Source organism: Dendrobates tinctorius, unplaced genomic scaffold (assembly GCF_039654945.1).
Source record: "Dendrobates tinctorius isolate UK_male_01 unplaced genomic scaffold, ASM3965494v1 ptg000043l, whole genome shotgun sequence".
Classification (NCBI taxonomy): Eukaryota; Metazoa; Chordata; class Amphibia; order Anura; family Dendrobatidae; genus Dendrobates; species Dendrobates tinctorius.
The window spans coordinates 199649-222102 of NW_027361711.1; the positions used below are offsets into that span (position 1 = coordinate 199649).

The following is a 22454-nucleotide window of genomic DNA, read 5'->3' on the forward strand; positions in this document are numbered from 1 at the left end:
CTCTAAGATGGTTCATCTTGTACCACTCCCTAAGTTGCCGTCTTCCTCTGAGTTGGTGCCCCTGTTTTAACAACAGGTGGTTCGCTTGCACGGGATTCCTGAGAACATTGTATCTGACAGAGGAGTCCAGTTTGTGTCTAGATTTTGGAGAACTTTCTGTTCCAAGCTGGGAATTCAGTTGTCCTTCTCCTCTGCTTTTCACCCTCAGACCAATGGGCAGACAGAGAGAACAAACCAGACCTTGGAGTCATATTTGAGATGTTTTATTTCTGCTGATCAGGATGATTGGGTTTCATTTTTGCCCTTGGCCGAATCTGCTTTAAATAATAGAGCTAGTTCTGCCACCTTGATGTCACCTTTTTTTGTAACTTTGGGTTTCATCCTCGATTTTCTTCAGGGCAGGTGGAGCCCTCTGCCTGCCCAGGTGTTGACACTGTGGTGGAGAGAATGCACCAGATCTGGGACCAAGTGGTGGATAAGTTCTCTCTCTCCCAGGAAAAGGCCCAGCGGTTTTCCAACCGACATAGGACCATTGGTCCCCAGTTTAAGGTTGGTGATATGGTGTGGTTATCATCAAAAAATATTGCTATGAAGGTGGCTTCTCCTAAGTTTAAGCCTAGATTCATTGGACCTTACAAGATTTTGGAGATTATTAATCCGGTCTCTTTTCTTTTGGCTCTTCCTGTCACATTTAAAATCCATAATGTGTTCCATAAATCTTTGTTGAAGAGGTTTGTTGAACCTATTGTTCCAGGGGTGCCATCTCCAGACCCCGTATTGGTTGAAGGTAACATGGAATATGAGGTAGAGAAAGTACTGGATTCCCGTCTGGCTAGACGGAGACTCCAGTATTTGGTTAAGTGGAAGGGTTATGGTCAGGAGGATAATTCCTGGGTCTCTGCCTCTGATATTCATGCCAAAAGATTGCTGCGTGCCTTTCATCGGGCTCACCTTGATCGCCCTGGTGGCGTGGTTGAGGGTTCGGTGACCCCTCCTCAAGGGGGAGGTACTGTTGTGAGTTCATTTTCCCCTTCACTACTGAGGCCCGAGGAACTCCCTCTTCTGGTAGAGAAAGGTAGTGAGCCTGATTATCAAACACCTGAGTTTGATGATGATGACTGGCTGAGTGGAGTTACTGACTGGATATAAGGCTGCCGACGCCCTTCTGCCCTGCGGGTGATTTCTCTGTGGGATCCTTGGAGACCAGTCTGAATTCCTGCTGTTCTAAAGCTAAGTTTTCTGCTCGGCTTTTTGCATTGGTGCCTTGACTTTGTTTTGCTTTGTTTTTCTGGATTTCTGCCATTCCCTGCTGGGGTGAGCTGAATTCCTTTAGCTCTGTCTTCTGAAAATACCTGAGTGCTGATTTAGTTTTTGAAGCCTAGCTGCTTCAGGGTCTTTTTCTATATCAGCTGTTGGCTTATGTCTTTGATAGGGTTTTGGCAGATTGCAGACAGCAACCTTCCTTTCCTTTTCTGTTTAGTTAGCTTGGGCCCCATCGTTTGCTCAGCCTATCTTTCTATCTGTGTGAGTGTTTTTTCATCTTGCTTCACCGTCATTATATGTTGGGGGCTGCCTTTTACTTTGGGGTCTGCTCTGGGGCAGTTTAGATTTCCTTTTCTGTCTTTAGGCTATTTAGCGCTCCGGCTGTGATCGAGGGGTCTAGGGCATCGTAGGAACCCCCCACGGCTACTGCTAGTTGTGTTGATAGGTTCAGGGGTCTGCAATCTGATAGTTGCCAACTTCTCTGGTTTTCTGGACGTAGCTTCTATTTTTGTGTCTGCCTCCTACGGTGACTCAATCATAACACTCAGCAGTATCACTGCTGGTCAATACATGCATCAGTCTCCATCTCAAGGCCACCCACCTTGAGATACATAACGGTCCTTCATGGTTCTGCCATTCATCCTTTCACGTAGGACATCCGCACAGTGCCCCCTAGTGGACACAGTGGTCATTACACCACTATATATTATATATATATATAGAATACATTTACATACATATGTATATACAGATATGTAATATACACAATGGATGCAAAATACTGTATGTTTATTTGTATTTCCTCTATTGTGTCCCATGACAGTTTAATGCTCTGTTTATTATACTTTGCTTGTTGTTATCACTTTGGTGCTTCCTGAAATGGGTGATTTGTACAATTTAATGACACAGCAACCTCTATTTCCTGTTATTTTTAGGTGTAACTATGCTTTATAACATTTGCTGCCAATGGGAATTAAAACTGCTGGTATATCCTGATGTCCAGGTGTACCCTATCATATCGTGCTAGTAAAACAGCCACTCCCAGTAACTAATGTAAATAAGAGCAACCTTGTGACTACCTGCAGCTTTCTTTCTAAAAGGTTTTTCTAGACTGGGATGGAGACTGTATGCTGTATATTGTTATGATAGGCAGGTTTTTATCTATCTAGCACATAGTGACTGCTTGCTCTATAGAGCAGGAGGTTGCTTTTTGTGCTGGAATTGGCATAGCAGAAGACTGGTGCTCTATAGAGCTGAAGGTTGCTCTTTGTGCTGGAGGTTGGTATAGAGGAAGACTGGTGCTCTATAGAGCTGGAGGTTGCTCTTTGTACTGGAAGTTGGCATATCAGAAGGCTAGTCCTCTATAGAGCTGGAGGTTGGTCTTTGTCCTGGAGTTGGCATAGCAGAAGACTGGTGCTCCATAGAGCTAGAGGTTGCTCTTTGTGCTGGAGGATGGTATAGAAGAAGACTGGTGCTTTATAGAGCTGGAGGTTGCTCTTTGTGCTGAAGGTTGGCATATGAGAAGACTAGTGCTCTATAGAGCTGTAGGTTGCTCTTTGTGCTAGAGGTTGGCATGGCAGAAGACTGTTGCTCTATAGAGATGGAGGTTGCTCTTTGTGCTGGAGGTTGGCATGGCAGAAGACCGGTGCTCTATTGGAGCTGGAGGTTGGCATAGCAGAAGACTAGCTCTATAGAGATGGATGTTGCGCTTTGTGCTGGAGGTTGGCATAGCAGAAGACTGGTGCTCTATAGAGCTGGAGGTTGGCATAGCAGAAGACTGGTGCTCTATAGAGCTGGAGGTTGCTCTTTGTGCTGGAGGGTGGAATAGCAGAAGACTGGTGCTCTACAGAGCTGGAGGTTGGCATAGCAGAAGGCTGGTGCTGTATAGAGCTGGAGTTGGCACAGCAGAAGACTGGAGATCTATAGAGCTAGGATTTCTCTTTGTGCTGGAGGTTCGCATAGCAGAAAACTGGTGCTCGATACAGCTGGGGTTTGCTCTTTGTGCTGGATGTTGGCATAGCAGAAGACTGGTTTTTGAAACTTGGCATTTCAAGTTGGTATAAGATGTGATAACATTTTGTGACATAGTAAAATGTTGATATGACTTTGTTACATAGGTATGTAATCATATTGCAGAAAGATTGGAAAAAATACTAGCATTTCCAAAAATCAGAAATGAATACCTGCAAAATAATATTGGATCACTGTGATCCATACATACCAATGTACAGTATTTTATACTGTGTAGTGTAGCGGTGTCCACGCTGTGCAGTGATGAGGCAGTGACCCAAGCAAGTTCAAAACAAAACATGTTTTAATGTCCAACAAAACTCACAAAGATCACAGCCGGGAAGCAAAAAGACAGTCCGGGCTAGTTGCCGTGAGCGACCGCTCTGCCATGTATGCAGGGAGTGCCAAACCTTTTGGCTCCGCTTGGCATGTGTTGCCTCACACAGGGAGTGCTCTGCAGATCACCTGCTCTATCTGCTATCAAGACCAAAACTGACACACCCAAAACTCTTCCTGCAGGTTTTTTTTTTTCCTTCCTCCAATCTGTGGCCATAGGCCACGTATAAGATCTGGGCTGGAGGAAACGGACTGGACACCACTACCTTCCTGCAGTCCGTTTCAAACATAGAAGCCCATATCAGGTTTTCCTGAACAATCTCCTTGGTCAAAATAACTAGACCAGGTTCAAACTTACTTTTAACCCGCCCTGTGAGTCACAGGCACACTGCTGTGACCACAAGGCACTCCAGCGGATCTAATACGCTTCTGAGTGCATCCTGGGGGACACACAGCGACCCTCACATATGACTCCAGTCACTGCCTCACAACTGTAAAAGCATCCTTCAGAATGCTTGTGGAGCAAATCAGAACTGAAAATATAGAGCAATACAGATCTCAGTTGATGTATGTTTCGCATCTGGATGCTCTCAAAGTAAAAAAACAAGATAATCTGGTAATTCTGATACCTTTTAATGACTAACAAAAATAAAAAAAATGATGTTGCAAAGCAAGCTTTCGAGACTTCTTAGGTCCCTTCCTCAGGCATGGTAGCAAGGGACCTAAGAAGTCCCGAAATCTTGCTTTGTAACATCATTTATTTTGTTTACCATTAAAAGGTATAATTACCAGATTATCTTGTTTTTTACTTTGAGAGCATTATTTTTTCAACTGGCTAACACGGTATTAAACCACTTTTTTTCGCCTCTGAATAAACACTATATTCTTGCTGTATTGTAATACACGCATGTGCCCTAAGTTTAAAAATGATCTATTTACAGTGCATTGCGAAAGTATTCGGCCCCCTGGAACTTTTCAACCTTTTCCCACATATCATGCTTCAAACATAAAAGATACCAAATGTACATTTTTGGTGAAGAATCAATAACAAGTGGAACACAATTGTGAAGCTGAACAAAATTTATTGGTTATTTTACACGTTTGAGGAAATTCAAAAACTGAAAAGTGTGGCGTGCAATATTATTCGGCCCCTTTAACTTAATACTTTGTTGCGCCACCTTTTGCTGCGATTACAGCTGCAAGTCGCTTGGGGTATGTCTCTATCAGTTTTGTACCTCGAGAGACTGAAATTCTTGCCCATTCTTCCTTGGCAAACAGCTCGCGCTCAGTGAGAGTTGATGGAGATCGTTTGTGAACAGCAGTTTTCAGCCCTTTCCACAGATTCTCAATTGGATTCGGGTCTGGACATTGACTTGGCCATTCTAACACCTGGATACATTTATTTGTGAACCATTCCATTGTAGATTTTGGTTTACGTTTGGGATCATTGTCTTGTTGGAAGACAAATCTCCATCCCAGTCTCAGGTCTTTTGCAGCCTCCAACAGGTTTTCTTCAAGAATGGTCCTGTATTTGGCTCCATCCATCTTCCCATCAATTTTAACCATCTTTCCTGTTCCTGCTGAAGAAATTCAAAAGCTGAAAAGTGGGGCGTGCAATATTATTTGGCCCCTTTACTTTCAGTGCAGCAAACTCACTCCAGAAGTTCATTGTGGATCTCTGAATGATCCTATGACTAATGATGATAAATATAATCCACCTGTGTGTAATCAAGTCTCCGTATAAATGCACCTGCTCTGTGATACTCTCAGGGATCTGTATGAAGCACAGAGAGCATCATGAAGACCAAGGAACACAACAGGCAGGTGTGTGATACTGTTGGAAAAGTTTAAAGCCATATTTGGATACAAAATGATTTCCAAAACTTTAAACATTCCAAGGAGCACTGAAATGGAAGGAGTATCATACCACTGCAAATCTACCAAGACCCGGCCGTCCCTCTAAACTTTCATCTCAAACAAGGAGAAGACTGATCAGAGATGCAGCCAAGAGGCCCATGATCACTCTGGATGAACTGCAGGGATCTACAGCTGAGGTGGGACAGTCTGTCCATAGGACAACAATCAGTCGTACACTGCACATATTTGGCCTTTATGGAAGAGTGGCAAGAAGTAAGCCATTTCTCAAAGATATCGATAAAAACTGTTGTTTAAAGTTTGCAACAAGCCACCTGGGAGACACACCAAACATGTGGAAGAAGGTGCTCTGGTCAGATGAAGCCAAAATCGAACTTTTTGGCAACAATGTCAAACGATATGTTTAGCGTAAAGGCAACGCAGCTCATCACCCTGAAAACGCCATCCCCACTGTCAAACATGGTGGTGGCAGTGTTAGGAATGGCAGAACGCACTAAATAAAAATAAAGAATAAAGTGCGTTCGCCGCTCGAGGTCCACCGTGCAGTAGGTGTTACACCGCTGCTAGGTAATGACAGACGAGCAATATGGCGATATAATGCGCACGGGTTAGACTTCACCCAAAGTGCGCAAAGTGGGCTCTGTTCACACACACAGGCGCCGCAACATAAACATACGAAAACGCTGAGCCTGTTAGTGTCACAGACCACAGGGAAATGCACACATGGTATCTGGTCACAGGAGCAAGACCCAAGGCAGAGGAGCTGCGTCCGTCTAGACCTACCGTGTGTGTGGCGTCGCTACTGCGGACGCCATGGAGGGCTGCAACTGCAGCGTGGCGTAGGGCTCGGCCGCTAGTCGACAAAGCTAGGAAGCAGGCGCAATGTCGGGCGCTAGAGTAGATGTGCGGTGTGCACAGTGGCCTAAGGCTTGCCACTGACTGGCGCTGACTGCTGCACTAATTCCCTATCCACATGCGTAATATCAGAGGGAAGGGGTTTCAAATGAGTCAGTCACCAGAGTCATACATCCGTCACCATTCACACATGTAGCTTGAAAAGTCTATACTAGAGCATGGCCGAACGGTCAAGCGCGCTTTTTATAGCCATGCGGGACCTTCCAGATCTCCGAGATGGACCAATGAGATCTAGAGCAGGACATGGGCACATGTCTCCCGATCTCCAATGGGAGATCGCCTCATGAGCATGCCCAGTAGAAGCACAGAGGAACTTAGTCTCTGGAGCTGTCTGCTGCAAAGTAATCTTCTCTGCAGTAGATAGACAGCAGGAGACCGCAGAATGTGAGGCTCTGGATTCCTGCAGAGCAGACGTAGAAACCAGACGCCTAACAGGCAGCATCATGGTTTGGGGCTGCTTTTCTTCAGCAGGAACAGGAAAGATGGTTAAAATTGATGGGAAGATGGATGGAGCCAAATACAGGACCATTCTTGAAGAAAACCTGTTGGAGTCTGCAAACGACCTGAGACTGGGACGGAGATTTGTCTTCCAACAAAACAATGATCCCAGACAAACCAAAATCTACAATGGAATGGTTCACAAATAAACGTATCCATGTGTTAGAATGGCCAAGTCAATGTCCAGACCCGAATCCAATTGAGAATCTGTGGAAAGCGCTGAAAACTGCTGTTCACAAATGATCTCCATCGGGGGCGTGGCCTGGACCTCATGTAGGGAGGACGTGGAGTAAGAGAGCTCCTGCCTGGATCCGACGATATATCCTGAATACCGGCACTGCTGGCGAGTCCCACTGACCTGGAGGGCTGCAATATCTCCCTGGGCGTCTGGAAAGCGGAGGATCCTCGTGTCATGACGAACCGCGTCGGTAAAAAAGATAAGGAGACGCCGGGGCGCGTCTCTGCTGCATCCAAGATGGTGCCGGCAAACAAGACGACCGGTAGTGGAGCGGTGGGGGCGGCTGGCAGGCTGGAGCGATATGCAAGGGTGCCTCCTGCTGCTGCTCGATCACCCGGTGCACAGACTGAGGCGGGCGCTGGCTGCAGCATGGAGCTGGAGGATCGTATCTCCAGGGAGGGAGCAGTGAGTAGACTGGGCCCCTCTTCAACCCGGCACATGCAGATGTCGGGGCTTGTGCTGGAGGGGGAAGGAGGGGGGGATGGGGAGCAGCCAGAGTCTGTACCTGCTGAGCCCACACTGGGAGAAATCCTTGCAGCAATTAACTCCTGCAATACCACACTGGCCATTCTAAGTAATCAAATGGAGACTGTCACCAAGGACATGGCCTGTATTAAACAAGAGCTGCGGGGAGTGACTGCCAGGGTGGGGGAACTGGAGGAACGTGTTGGTGCGACGGAGGATAAATTGCCACCAATAACACGGGAGCTGGGAAAAGCCACGCAAAATATTACAATACTGCTGAACAAGGTGGATGATTTAGAGAACCGCTCCCGTAGAAGTAATCTGCGACTGGTGGGGGTTCCGGAGAGGGCGGAGGGGACTGACTCACTGAGCTTTTTTGAAAAATGGCTAATGGACACCTTTGGCAAAGATGTTTTGTCCCCATTCTTTACTATTGAGAGAGCACATAGGGTCCCTATGCGTGCCCCCCCGCCGGGAGCATCCCCACGTCCCATCTTGCTCAAGCTCCTACACTTTAAAGATAGAGATGCTATCCTGCACAGATCCAGAGATATTGAGGAACTTGCTATTAATGGGAGGAAAGTCTCCATTTTCCCTGATTTTTCCCTGGAGGTGCAGCATAAAAGGGCGCAATTTATTGAGATTAAAAAACGCCTACGTGACTTACAGGTGACATATTCCATGATGTACCCTGCTAGACTGCGGATTGATGTGAATGGAGAAACGCACTTTTTTGATACGGCTGGGGCGGCGCTGTCCTGGCTGGATATTAATGAGAGGTCCATGAGGAGGAAGAATACTTGAAGTTCCCCCCTTTTTTTTTTTTTTGCCGCCAGGTGTTGTTATTTCTTTTTGTCTGGGACGCTATGCTGGTATAATTACTACTGTTCATTCCATTTCGGATCCAGGGCGGGAGCTGACCGGATGGCTGTGGACATTCGTTACAGTGACAAGCTGTGGACCCTTCTCCCTGCATGGACTCTGGGCGAGTTTTCTAGCCCTGATTCTCTCTATTTGAGAGAAATGTGCAAGTTACACTTGTTTTTGAGGGCAGGGGCGCTGTACACTGGTGTGCAGTGCTTCCTCTCCCTCCTTTGTTTTTTTCGTTTATTGTTGTATTTCATAATTGATCTGTGGGATGTGGCGTGCGTCGGCCGTGTCACCCAATTCATTGCATTGGGGGATGGTGGAGATTGCCTCTTTCCCTCGGGAGTGGAGTATGCTCCGATTTCTCATTTTTTAGTCTGCTCTTATGGCGATATCACTTAATATTGTAGCGTGGAATGGTACGGGGCTCGGGGATGCAAATAAGAGATGTGCTATATTTACTAATATACAGAAGTTTCTCCCGGCTATCCTGTGTATGTCTGAGACCCACATGGTGAAAGATAATATTCATTGGCTGAGGAAGGGATGGGTTGCACATGAATATCATTCCACGTATTCGACCCATGCACGGGGCGTCAGTGTGCTGGTGCACAGGTCTATCCCCTTCTCATGTACTAAATCAGTGGTTGACCCTGGGGGCAGATTTGTATGTTTGCTTTGCACGTTATACGGTATACAATTTATTTTGGTTGCAATATACATCCCCCCGCCCTAGTCGAACCAGTAAAAAGAATCTTGTCTATTTTAGACTCCTTTCCCCCTGCGCCGACTCTTCTAATAGGGGATTTTAATACATATTTGCATCCCTATTTGGATAAGTTGCATTCGGGAAACATATCAGAAGATGCAGCCTCAACCTCATTTGCTAAAACGTTGATGGAGCTGGGTATGGTGGACCTTTGGCGTGCCCAGAACCCCACAGCCAGACAGTTTTCCTGCTACTCTAGCTCCCACCACACTATGTCGCGGATAGACCTGGCCATTGGGAATACACTCATGACCCCATATGTACAAAAGGTGGCCTACCTGCCTAGAAGTGTATCTGATCACTCGCCGCTGCATGTCACACTTTCATGGGGACACCCCCTCACCCTGTCTAGGCCTATCTGGAAACTTAATCCCTTCTGGATCCAGCTTATAGGGGGATCTCTGCATGATACCATTCTAGAATATTTTCAACTTAATGAGTACTCTGCAACATCACACATAGTCTGGGATTCCATGAAGGCCTATGTCAGGGGCTTATATATTAGAGAAATATGCACACGGAAAAGCCAAAATAGACGCTACACCCGGGGCCTGATCCAGGAGGTATCTGTTGCGGAGGCTGCGGTGGTGCTCAACCCGACAGAGGAAACTAAAAAAACTCTAGAGAAGGCACAAAAGTCACTCAAGGAAAACCTCATGTCGGCGGCAGCAAATAAACGTTATTTCCTTAAACAAAAATATTTTATAGAAGGGGAGGGAGTAGGACACTTATTAGCCACGGTCATTAGAGCACAGGACGGATCTTCATATATCAATAGGCTTAAAACGGACTCGGGTGATCCTGTAATGGACAGTGTGGACATAGTGAGTGAGATAAGGAGGTATTATATGCGACTATACACATCAGATTGCGGTCTCACGGAGACTGAGATTGAGCAGTATTTGGATGCTCTCTCTCTCCCTGCACTGGCTGATAACGATAGGGATTTGTTGGATCGGGACATCCTGTTGGAGGAGTTGGAGGAGGCGCTCGGGCAGATGCAAAATGAAAAGGCTCCAGGAATGGATGGCCTGCCTGGCGAGTTTTACAAAACCTATGCACCCTTACTGTTACCTAAACTACTTAAGGTATTTGAAGAGGCTGAAAGGCAGAGGGTCCTCCCGCCGTCTATGAGGGAAGCTTTGATAGTTTTAATATTAAAGCCCGGAAAAGATCCAGAGATTCCGGATTCATATCGCCCGATCTCCCTACTACCAACAGATGTTAAATTATTGGCCAAGGTACTCGCCAATAGGATGTCCCGAGTTATCTCGTCTATTATACAGAATGATCAAACGGGATTTATCCCAGGCAGGGCCACATCTATGAACCTTAGGAAACTATACTTGGGGATTCAACATGGTTCGGGGGAGCTGGGGGGGGGGGGGAGAGCAATTTTGTCCTTAGACGCCGCTAAGGCGTTCGATAGTCTGGAGTGGGGTTTTTTGTGGGCGGTCCTTCGGAAAATGGATTTTGGACACAGATTTATAAATTGGGTGAGGCTGCTGTATGGCTCGCCGGTGGCGAAGGTTAGGGCTAATGGCAGGGTCTCTGAGTCTTTTCCTCTTGGGAGAGGTACTAGACAGGGGTGCCCGCTCTCGCCCTTGCTATTTGCTACTGCAGTGGAGCCATTGGCAGTTGCAATTCGGAAGTCCAGAGAAATAATGGGATTCAGGTGTGGAACTGTGGAGTTGAGGATATCATTGTACGCGGATGATTTACTTTTATATTTAGACAGGGTACATTCCTCGATTTTGCCGGCAATGGAGGTCATTCGAGAATTTGGGCTGAGGTCTGGCCTTCGGATTAACTGGTCCAAATCGGCTTTAATGCCGATAGACCCTCTCCCGGCGGATTTCTCAGATTTGCAGATACCGGTCCCTATAGTTCGGAAGTTTAAGTATCTGGGTGTAATTGTTAGTCCAGCCCCGAAGGATTTTCAGGCTCTAAATCTGGAACCCCTGTTGCAGCGATTTAGAGCAAAAGTACATACTTGGTGTCGCCTGCCGTTGTCGAATATTGGTAGATCTAACCTAATCAAAATGGTAATGATGCCACAATTATTATATTTGATACATAATTCTCCGTTGTGGATCTGTAGGGAATTTTTTGCAAAAATACATACATTATTCCGGGAACTAATTTGGAAGAAAAAACAGGCTAGGATTCGCTTGGAGATGCTGCAGCGAGGGAAGGAGGAGGGAGGATTGGTGGTGCCAAACCCATACATATACTATATAGCCTCCCAGATGCAACATCTTAGGGGTTGGGGTAGAGATGGAGCGTATGATAATGGTGGTGATATTGTGAGAGAAGGATCGGTATGGAAATATCCAGGGTGCCGGTTGGAGGTGGGACGACGGCAGATAAATGGGGCACGATACCCCACGTTGGCTATGATTTTCAAGGTGTGGGATAGAGGTAAATCTCTTTTGAAGATAAATGGACCTACGGAGTTCTGGCCATTGTGGCGGAATCCGGATTTGCAAGAGATTAAAAAACTAGTGGGGTTCGGAAGATAAAGGGATTTATCTGGTGTCACAAATATTGCAAAATAATACTCTTAAGAGTTTTGAACAATTGAGAACAGAATTTCACCTCCCACATGCCTTCTTTTATCAGTACTTACAGCTAAGACATGCATTGGAAAAACAGAAGGACAAATCCGGTGATAGTGACACATAATCAAACACTACATATGCTACTTACATCTGAGTCTTCTAGGGGACTTATCTCTGAATTATACAAAAGATTATTGCCTGCCCATCTGGAGACATATCCACTGACTGCTGTTAAGAATAAATGGGAACGGGACGTTGGCCCCCTGACGGAGGACCAATGGTCCGACATTCTAGAACAGGTCCCTAAAATGGCGGTTTCTGAATGCCAAAGGCTTTCGCAAATATATCTCATTCACAGGGTATATAAAACACCCAGCTTATTATTTAAAATGGGACTTAGGCCCAATACACAATGTGTTAGGTGTGGGCAGGATGATGCTCACTTGATGCATGTTATGTGGGAGTGCGGGCACATTGGAGATTTCTGGAGGCAGACCCTGGGACTCATAGCCCAGGTATACCATATTACAATTCAACCATCACCCCGTTTATGTTTGTTGAATTTGTGGGAGGAGGGGGTTGACCCGGACTCTGCAGTGGCCCTGGGAGTAGCACGTATCCTGTATCAGGCAAGAAAAATACTGGCATATCATTGGTTGGATCCTATGCCACCAACATTGTCAGAACTTAAAAATAAACTAAATAATGTCATTAGATTGGAAAGGGGGGCTTATTTAAAAAGAAAAGCATTGAGAAAGTTTTACAAAATTTGGCAGCCATGGATGGAGTCACCGGGTCTCCCCTCGGGCGCACTGGTACGGGATGCGATGTTGGACCAGTTGCTGTTGTGCTTGCGGTGATGGGGTGCTTGGGGAGCAAAAAATAAAGTGTAGTATCCTTTGTGACGAGGCGGATTTTGAGTGGCGCGGTGGGAGGGAGCTGGAGGGGTCGGACCTGATATCCGCGGGGGGCGAAATATGATGTGGAGTGGCGCGGCTGGCGGGGATGGTTTTCCCACTGATCTGAGGCACTACTGTATAATTTTGATTTTTGTTTATTTGTGGAGCCATGTTGTTTGCAGGCTCAATTTATACAAATAACTGTGTTTTGAGATTTTCTTCTTTTTATTTATTCTTACACAGGAAGAATTTTACCCTTTAAATAATATCTGCTTTCAATGTAATTCTTACTAGCTATATAAGATGTCATTCTTTCTGTAATGATTCCTGAATGTTTAATAAAAAAGATCTGATTCAAAAAAACAAAAAAAAACAAATGATCTCCATCAACTCTCACTGAGCTCGAGCTGTTTGCCAAGGAAGAATGGGCAAGAATTTCAGTCTCTCGAGGTACAAAACTGATAGAGACATACCCCACACGACTTGCAGCTGTAATCGCAGCAAAAGGTGGCGCAACAAAGTATTAAGTTAAAGGGGCCGAATAATATTGCACGCCCCACTTTTCAGTTTTTGAATTTCCTCAAACATGTAAAATAACCAATAAATTTCGTTCAACTTAACAATTGTGTTCCACTTGTTATTGATTCTTTACCAAAAATGTACATTTGGTACCTTTATGTATAAACCATGATATGTGGGAAAAGGGTTGAAAAGTTCCAGGAGGCCGAATACTTTTGCAAGGCACTGTATCTTTATAAGTATCATATACTGTGGGTGTCATGCAGTTTTCCATTGATGATATATAATTGTGCATTTCTATGCATTGTACCTCTGTACAATAAAGCAGATTTCTCCTTCAAGGTTTGTGGAAGAGTGTGTGTCAACGCTTGAGACAAAGCAATAAGTCATTAGTGCACTATAGGAAAAAATATCCATGCCTAAATCCATAAATCAGAATCTTCTGAGTCCCTTTCCTACAGCAGTGTTAGTACTGATCATATCCTTCACCTTTGACTGCAGTGCGTGCCCACCTATAAAGACTAAGGTTGCTTCTGGTTATTCTGGATGCAACTACAGTAGTTTGTCCATCACTGTGTTACATGTTCTACTTTTTTGGGTCATTACATTGTTTTCTTTTTCTTCTGTTTATGGATATAGCTTCTCCATAAACTGTTGCCTCTTCCAAAATACTGGGACATCCACAGTAGAGTTGAAATATAGACAATAGATCCAGAAGGATAAGAACACTAAAGCCCCCGTCACACATAGCGACTGCTGAGTCACAAGTTTTATGACGCAACAGCGATCTCACCAGCAAGATCGCTGTGTGTGACACTTATCAGCGACCGGCCCCCCCTGCCGGGTATCGCTGATCGTCCTCGAATGGCCTGGACATTTTTTTGATCGCTGGTCTCCCGCTGGCCATCGCGCATCGCTGCGTGTGGCAGGCGGGAGACCAGCGATCAGCGAGCTGGAGCTGGTTACCAAGGTAAACATCAGGTTTCTAAGCGCTGTGCGGCGCTTAGAAACCCGATGTGTACCTTAGTTACCAGCGCACTGGTGCAGGGAGCTGGTAACTAAGGTACACATTGGGTTTCTAAGCGCCGCCCGGCGCTAGAAACCCAAAGTGTACCTTGGTTACCAGCTCCCTGCACCAGCGCGCTGGTATCTTAACGTACACTGCGGGTAACTAAGCGACGTGCGTCACTTGTTACCCGCGTGTCGCTGTCCTGATCGTTGCTGTGATCTGCCTGTTTGGCAGCTCACCAGTGATCATGTAGTGACACACCAGCAATCCTGACACGTTCATATAGTTGTCGGGATCGCTGGTGAGTCGCTATGTGTGACGGAGCCCTTAGTCTTGTCTGTAGGGGGAGCTAAGAAGATCACTGTGGCTGACACTATGCTTCATATCATCAAAGTGGTGTAATATATAGTGGTAATAATGAGAATGGTTTATTTAGCACAGAGCAATTTGTTTCAACCTTGGTGCTAGGTCTTCCTCAGGCTTACTCCAATGTAGAGTATATGCATTTATTTTCATATAGTCTTGAATCATTCTTCTTTGTCTCTTGTATATTAATTGTTGTTTATTATAGAAACAATTGCTTGCAATTGCTATTGTGTGTTACAGGTATACTACCAGAACAAACTACGATTAGCTCTTATTGGTCAGAGCGTCTTTGGCCAGGAAGTGTACAGTAATCTACGTAAAGAAGGGCATAAAGTAGTGGGAGTCTTCACTGTCCCAGACAAGGATGGGAAGGCAGATCCTCTTGGTAAGTCTTGTTTTTAGAGATGCTTGGGCACTTGTGTAATCACATTGTGGAATCACTCTATAGAATTCAATTTCTGACCTATTTATCAATGACCACAAGCTTTTCTTTTAGTAAACCCTTCCTAAGTCATAAAAATGTAAAAACTCATACGAGAAAAGAGTAAAAAGCTATTATAAAATTTAGTGGTCAGTATTATCAGTATCAGATAGCTGTTCTTAGCTGTCAGTTACCTAATTTGTTGCCAAAGCAGAAATTTAGGTAGGGAATAAGAGTCAAGTAACCTGGGGCCACCGGTACCTTGGGAGCCTCCACCAACCACATTCTTTGTTAAAGGAAGCTCTATCTATCACTCACATGAAGTGCTGTGCAAATTAATTGGGACAAAGCATTTTTTTTAAGTAAAATCGTAAGTTGGTTACTAGTCAGTGATTCAAACCAGTTTTAACTGCTTTGAACAGGTGTGAGTGCCTGTTCAAAGCAGTTAGTCAGTGATTCAAACCAGTTTTAACTGCTTTGAACAGGCACTCACACCTGTTCAAAGCAGTTAAAACTGGTTTGAATCACTGACTGGTAACCAACTTATGATTTTACTTAAAAAAATGCTTTGTCCCAATTAATTTGCACAGCACAGTATTTACCTATATACTGTATCTATTCAATTTAGTGATGATTTAAGCAAGTATTTATGACTTTGGAATCTTCAGAAGTAAAGGCCTGAAGAAAAGTTGAAATTTAACCCCAAGCAAAGAAGATACACACGTGGTCAAAATTGTTGGTACCCCTCGTTTAGTGACAGAAAAACCCAAAATGGTGACAGAAATAACTTGAATCTGACAAAAGTAATAATAAATCAAAAATCTATGGAAATGAACAAATGGAAGTCAGACATTGCTTTTCAACCATGCTTCCACAGAATTAAAAAAAAAAATAAAACTCAAGAAATAGGCCTGGACAGAAATGATGGTACCCTTAACTTAATATTTTGTTGCAAAACCTTTTGAGGCAATCACTGCAATCAAACGATTCCTGTAACTGTCAATAAGACTTCTGCACCTTATTTTGACCCACTTCTCAAGAGCAAACTGCTCCAGTTGTCTTGTGTTTGAAGGCTGCCTTTTCCAGAAGGCATGTTTCAGCTCTTTCCAAAGATGCTCAATAGGATTTAGGTCAGGGCTCACAGAAGGCCACTTCAGTATAGTCCAATGTTTTCCTCTTAGCCATTCTTGGGTGTTTTTAGATGTGTGTTTTGGGTCATTATCCTGTTGCCAGACCCATGACCTGCGACTGAGACCAAGCTTTCTGACACTGGGCAGCACATTTTTCTCTAGAATCCCTTGATAGTCTTGAGATTTCATTGTACCCTGCACAGATTCTAGACGCCCTGTGCCAGATGCAGCAAAGCAGCCCCAGAACATAACAGAGCCTCCTCCATGTTTCACAGTAGAGACAGTGTTCCTTTCTTGATATGCTTCATTTTTATATCTGTGAACGTAGAGCTGATGTTCCATCTTTGTCTCACCTGTCCATAGGACTTTCTCCCAGAAGCTTTGTGGCTTGTCAACATGTAGTTTGGCAAATTTCATTCTGGCTTTTTTGTGATTTTTTTTCAACAATGGTGTCTTCCTTGGTCGTCTCCCATGAAGTCCATTTTGGCTCATACAACAACGGATGATGCAATCTGACACTGATGTTCCTTGAGCTTGAAGTTCACCTTTAATCTGTTTAGAAGTTTTTCTGGGCTCTTTTGTTACCATTCGTATTATCCGTCTTTTGGATTTGCCATCCATTTTCCTCCCGCGGCCACATCCAGAGAGGTTGGCTACGGTCCCATGGAGCTTAAATTTCTGAATAATATGTGCAACTGTAGTCACAGAAACATCGAGCTGCTTGGAGATGGTCTTATAACTTTTACCTTTAACATGTTTGTCTATAATTTTCTTTCTAATCTCCTGAGACAACTCTTTCCTTCGCTTCCTCTTGTCCATGTTGAGTGTGATACACACCATGTCACCAAACAGCACAGTGAGTATCTGTAGCCCTCTATACAGGCCTAATCACTGATTCCAAGATTGTAGACACCTGTGATGCTAATTAGTGGAAACACCTTGATTTAGCATGACCCTTTTGTCACATTATTTTATGTATGTGTGTATATACAGTATATATATGTACCGTATTTTCCGCTTTGTAAGACGCACTTTTTTTCCCCCAAAATTGAGGGGAAAAAGGGGGTGCGTCCTACAAAGAGGATATACATTTGCGCTGCCACTGAGGGTACTTGCCGCGGCACTCTGTGCCCTGATGCTGCCGCTGCGCTGTCCGCCACCGCCGCGCTCCTGTCCCCCGGTGGTTTCTTCCGCCCCACCGCCGCCGCCGCCGCGCTCTGTCCCGTTCAGCGTGGGGGGGGTCTCTGTCGCTCCATGCCTGCTTTCTTCCTGGAAAATGGCCGCCGCGCATGCGCAGACGGACATCTCGGCACTGAAATCTCGGGAGATGAGATTTCAGCGCTGAAATCTCATCTCCCGAGATTTCAGTGCCGAGATGTCCGTCTGCGCATGCGCGGCGGCCGTTTTCCAGGAAGAAAGCAGGCATGGAGCGACAGAGACCCCCCCACGCTGAACGGGACAGAGCGCGGCGGCGGCGGTGGGGCGGAAGAAACCACCGGGGGACAGGAGCGCGGCGGTGGCGGACAGGAGCGCGGCGGTGGCGGACAGCGCAGCGGCAGCATCAGGGCACAGAGTGCCGCGGCAAGTACCCTCAGAACGGGACAGAGCGCGGCGATGGCGGCAAACACCGGGGGGACAGAGCGCGGTGGTGGCGGTAAGAACCGGGGGAGAGCGCGGCGGTGGTGGCAAGCAGGCACCGGGGGACAGCGTGGCGGTGGTGGCAAGCACTGGGGGACAGAGTGCGGCGGTGGTGGCAAGCAGGCACCGGGGGACAGAGCGTGGCGGTGGTGGCAAGCATCAGGGGACAGAGGGCGGCGGCAGTAACAGACACCGGCAGCGGCACGCTGCACATCAAAACACCCCCTCATCCCAGCAGCAATGTTCCACTCCGGCCTCCTCCATCACCACCCCTGGAAAGCAATAAGACGCATGGATTATAAGATGCACCACCATTTTATTAAAAATAAAGTTTTTTTCCTATTTTTCTCCTCAAAATTTGGGGTGCGTCTTATAATCCGGAGCGTCTTATAAAGCGAAAAATACGGTATATATATTATATTCACTTATATTTGTTTTGTGTGTGTAAACATTATATTTGAACATGGTATGTAATGATATTATGGTCGTCAATGGATAATGTAAAAGAAGAGGTTGGACAAGGAAATTACATCACAATTCTTTTTTTTTTGTTAAATAATATATCTTTATTTAGCTTGCAAATCTGCAGAAAAATCTGCAGAGAAAGCCGCATGAAAATCCACATCAAAACCGCATCAACTGCGGATTTTTCAATTTTGTTTCTGGTATCCTTCGACAGCTCTTTGGTCTTCACCATAGTGGAGTTTGGAGTGTGACTGAGGTTGTGGACAGGTGTCTTTTATACTGATAACAAGTTCAAACAGGTGCCATTACTACAGTTAATGAGTGGAGGACAGAGGAGACTCTTAAAGAAGTTACATGTCTGTGCGAGCCAGAAATCTTGCATGTTTTTAGGTGACCAAATACTTATTTTCTACCATAATTTGCTAAATAAATCTTGACAAATCAGAGAAGGTGATTTTCTGGATTTGTTTTCTCATTTTGACTCTCATAGTTGTGGTCTACCTATGATGTCAATTACAGGCCTCTCTCATCTTTTTAAGTGGGAGAACTTGCACAATTGGTGGCTGACTAAATACTTTTTTCCCCCACTGTACATAGAATCATAGAATCGTAGAGTAGGAAGGGACCTCCTGGGCCATCTGGTCCAACCCCCTGCTCAAAGCAGGATTCGCTAAATCATCCCAGTCAGATGTCTGTCCAGCCTCTGTTTGAAGACTTCCATTGAAGGAGAACTCACCACTTCTCGTGGCAGCTTGTTCCACTCATTGATCACTCTAACTGTCAAAAAGTTTTTTCTAATATCTAATCTGTGTCTCCTCCCATTCAGTTTCATCCCATTGCTTCTAGTCTTTCCTTGTGCAAATGAGAATAAAGATGATCCTTCTACAATGTGACAGCCGTTGAGATATTTGTAGACAGCTATTAAGTCTCCTCTCAGTCTTCTCTTCTGCAAGCTAGACATTCCCAAATCCTGCAACCTTTCCTCATAAGACAGGGTTTGCAGACCGGTCACCATTCTGGTCGCTCTTTTCTGAACTTGCTCCAGTTTGTTGATGTCTTTTTTAAAATGTGGCGCCCAAAACTGGACACAGTATTCCAGATGAGGTCTGACCAAAGAGGAGTAGAGGGAAATAATGACTTCACGTGATCTAGACTGTATGCTTCTGTTAATACATCCTAGAATTGCATTTGCATTTTTTGCTGCTGCATCACACTGTTGACTCATATTCAGTCTGTGATCTATTAGTATACCCAAGTCTTTTTCACATGTGCTGTTGCTTAGGCCTATCCCTCTCATTCTGTATATGCTTTTTTCATTTTTATTGCCCAGATGTAGTACTTTGCATTTTTCCCTGTTAAAAACCATTCTGTTAGTTGCTGCCCACTGCTCCAGTTTATTTATATCTTTTTGAATCCTCTCTCTCTCTTCTCTAGTATTAGCTATCCCTCCTAGCTTTGTGTCATCAGCAAATTTAATCAGTTTACCCTCAATTCCTTCATCTAAATCGTTGATAAAGATATTGAACAATACAGGGCCCAGGACAGAGCCCTGTGGTACCCCACTTGAGACATTCTTCCAACTGGATGTGCAGCCATTTACGACCACTCTTTGGGTCCGATCACTAAGCCAGTTATGAATCCACCTAACATACTTGATATCTCAGCACACTGTGACTAATAAATGCATGAACTCCAATATTCCTGTAACTGTTAAAAACGTAAGTTACTTATTAGCGTTTTTTGATTAAACAACGCAAAAGCCATTCAACCGTGTCAGAGTGCTCCTAAATGTGGATGGTCCTTATCATTAAATGTTCTACCTCTATATGTGCCAAAACAGCCTCATGTGAACGGGGAGGGAAAAGAATACCAGACATAATCGCAATTAATATCTTGACGTGGCCTCATGGCTTTTACATTCTTTAATAAAAAAACTCTAAGCACGTTACATTTTCAATGTTTACAGGAATATTGGATTCATTAATCACAGTGTGCTGACGCTGTGCTGTGTATGTTTTCTACAGAGACACATTCGTTATTCTGTGAGAAAAAAAATCTTCCATCCTCAGTAGTCAGGTGTCAGAAACCCCTATCTGTCATGGGTCTTGGATGTATTAAAGGATCATTGCCTCTTACTAAGTAGCATTAAATTACTTTTTATATTGCTAAGACGCAATTAAGTAATGTGATTGGAATACCCCTTTTAATCTGACAAAAAAAGTGGGAAAACTGGTTCATTTGTGCCAAATCATTCATCTGTGGCTTACTTGAATAATTTCTGTTGTAGCATAGCTGAGAAGGACAGGGTTAAATCCCAGCTCTGCATCGTCTTGACTGCATACATCTGCATGGTTTCTCTAAGAAACGGAAGTAGAGTCAAGGAAACTGACCAACCAAGTTGTGAGCTGTAGAGTGGCATGTAAAAGTTTGGGCAGCCTGGTCAAAATTACTATTATTGTGAACAGTTAAGCCAGTTGATGAAATGATCTCTAATAGGGCTAAAAATGACACATTTCCACATTTCTCTTGTATTTTAGTGCAACAAATATGTATATTTTCATCTTTCATTTTCAAAAAGGAAAATGGGCCAATGCAAAAGTTTGGGCACCGTACATGCCTAGTACCTAGTAGCCCCCATTTTGCAAATATCACAGCTTGTAAACACTTTTTGTAGCCAGCCAAGAGTCTTCCTATTCTTGTTTGAGGTATTTTCATCAATTCTTCCTTGGAGAATTCTTTCAGTTCTGTGAGATACCTGGGCCGTCTTGCATGCACTGATATTTTGAGGTTTAGCTACAGATTTTCAATGATGTTCCGATCTGGAGACTGTGAGGGCCACTGTAAAACTTTCAGCTTGCACCTTTTGAGGTAGACTATTGTGGATTTTAGCTTGTGTTTAGGATCATTATCCATTTGTAGAAGCCATCCTCTTTTCAACTTCAGCTTTTTTACAGATGGTGTTATGTTTGCATCAAGAAATTATTGAAATTTCATTGAATTCATTCTTCCTTCTACCCTTGAAATGTTTCCAACACAACCGCAAAGCATGATTGATCCACCTCCTTGCTTAATGGTTGCTGAGATGTTCTTTTCCTGAACTTATGTGCCCTTTTTTCTCCACAAATACCTGTGATCATTGTGGCCAAAGAGTTTTATTTTAACTTCATTGATCCACAGGAGTTGTTTCCAAAATGCATCATTCTTGTTTAGATGTTATTTTGCATACTTCTGACTCTGAATTTTATGATGAGGATGCAGGAGAGGTTTACTTCTCACGACTCCTCCACGAAGACCAAATTTGTGCAGGTGTCTCTGAACTGTAAAACAAGGTAGCACAACTCCAGAATCTGCTAAATCATTCTGAAGATCTTTTGCAGTCAAGCGGGGGTTCTGATTTGCCTCTTTAGCAATCCTACCAGCAGTTCTCACTGAAGTTTTGCTTGGTCTCCCGGACCTTATCTTGACCGCCACTGTTCCTGTTAACTGCCATTTCTTAATTACATTTCCAACTGAGAAAAGGACAAAATTAAAACTCTTTGCTATCTTGTTATAGCCTTCTCCTGCTTTGTGAGCCTCCACCATTTTTATTTTCAGAGTGCTAAGCAGCTGCTTAGAAGAACCCAATGGCTGCTGTTTTTTTGGCACACAGTTAGAGGAGGCTGGGTTTTTACAAAGCTTGGAAATTTGTATCACCTGACCTTTCCTAATGATGATAATGAACAAGCCATAACCATAACAGGCTAATTAAGCCCTGAAAACTTTGTCAAGGTTTATCTGAGCGCAAAAATCTCCAAGGGGGCCCAAACATTAGCATCTGCCCCTTTTCCTTTTTGTTATTTTTCTTTCTTCAAAGGAAATATGTTATCTTTAACTTTAGGCCTATTAGAGATCATTTAATCTTTAACTTGCTTAACTGTTCACAATAACAGTAACTTTGACCAGGGGTGGCCAAACTTTTGCATGCCACTGTAGCTGAGGGAGAGACATGCCAGGTTCTCTGTGAATGGAGAGACTGAGGAGTCAGTCAGTCTGCTGGATGTAGCATAGGCAAATATGTTAGCTTGTGAATGTCTAAAGGGTAACAAGCAGGAACGCGGGATGCAGTGACGGTACGCAGGCAACAGAGGGTTAACAGGTTTATTTACAGGGGAAATACTCCACGCAGGGAGGTAAAGAGTTAAAAGATATAACTGGCAAAGTGAAGTACAAT

The 22454-nt window shown here is 44.4% G+C and overlaps 1 protein-coding gene across 2 annotated transcripts in view; it reads left to right on the plus strand.

Annotated features, from left to right (window-relative positions):
• The window catches only part of ALDH1L2 (aldehyde dehydrogenase 1 family member L2), a 116014-nt gene that overhangs the window by 27110 nt on the left and 66450 nt on the right, over nucleotides 1–22454 (plus strand). For both annotated transcript variants that reach the window (XM_073575129.1, XM_073575128.1), the window contains exon 2: nucleotides 14831–14975. In XM_073575129.1, coding sequence (XP_073431230.1) covers nucleotides 14831–14975 — 145 coding nt within the window. The remainder of the gene's footprint in view (nucleotides 1–14830; nucleotides 14976–22454) is intronic.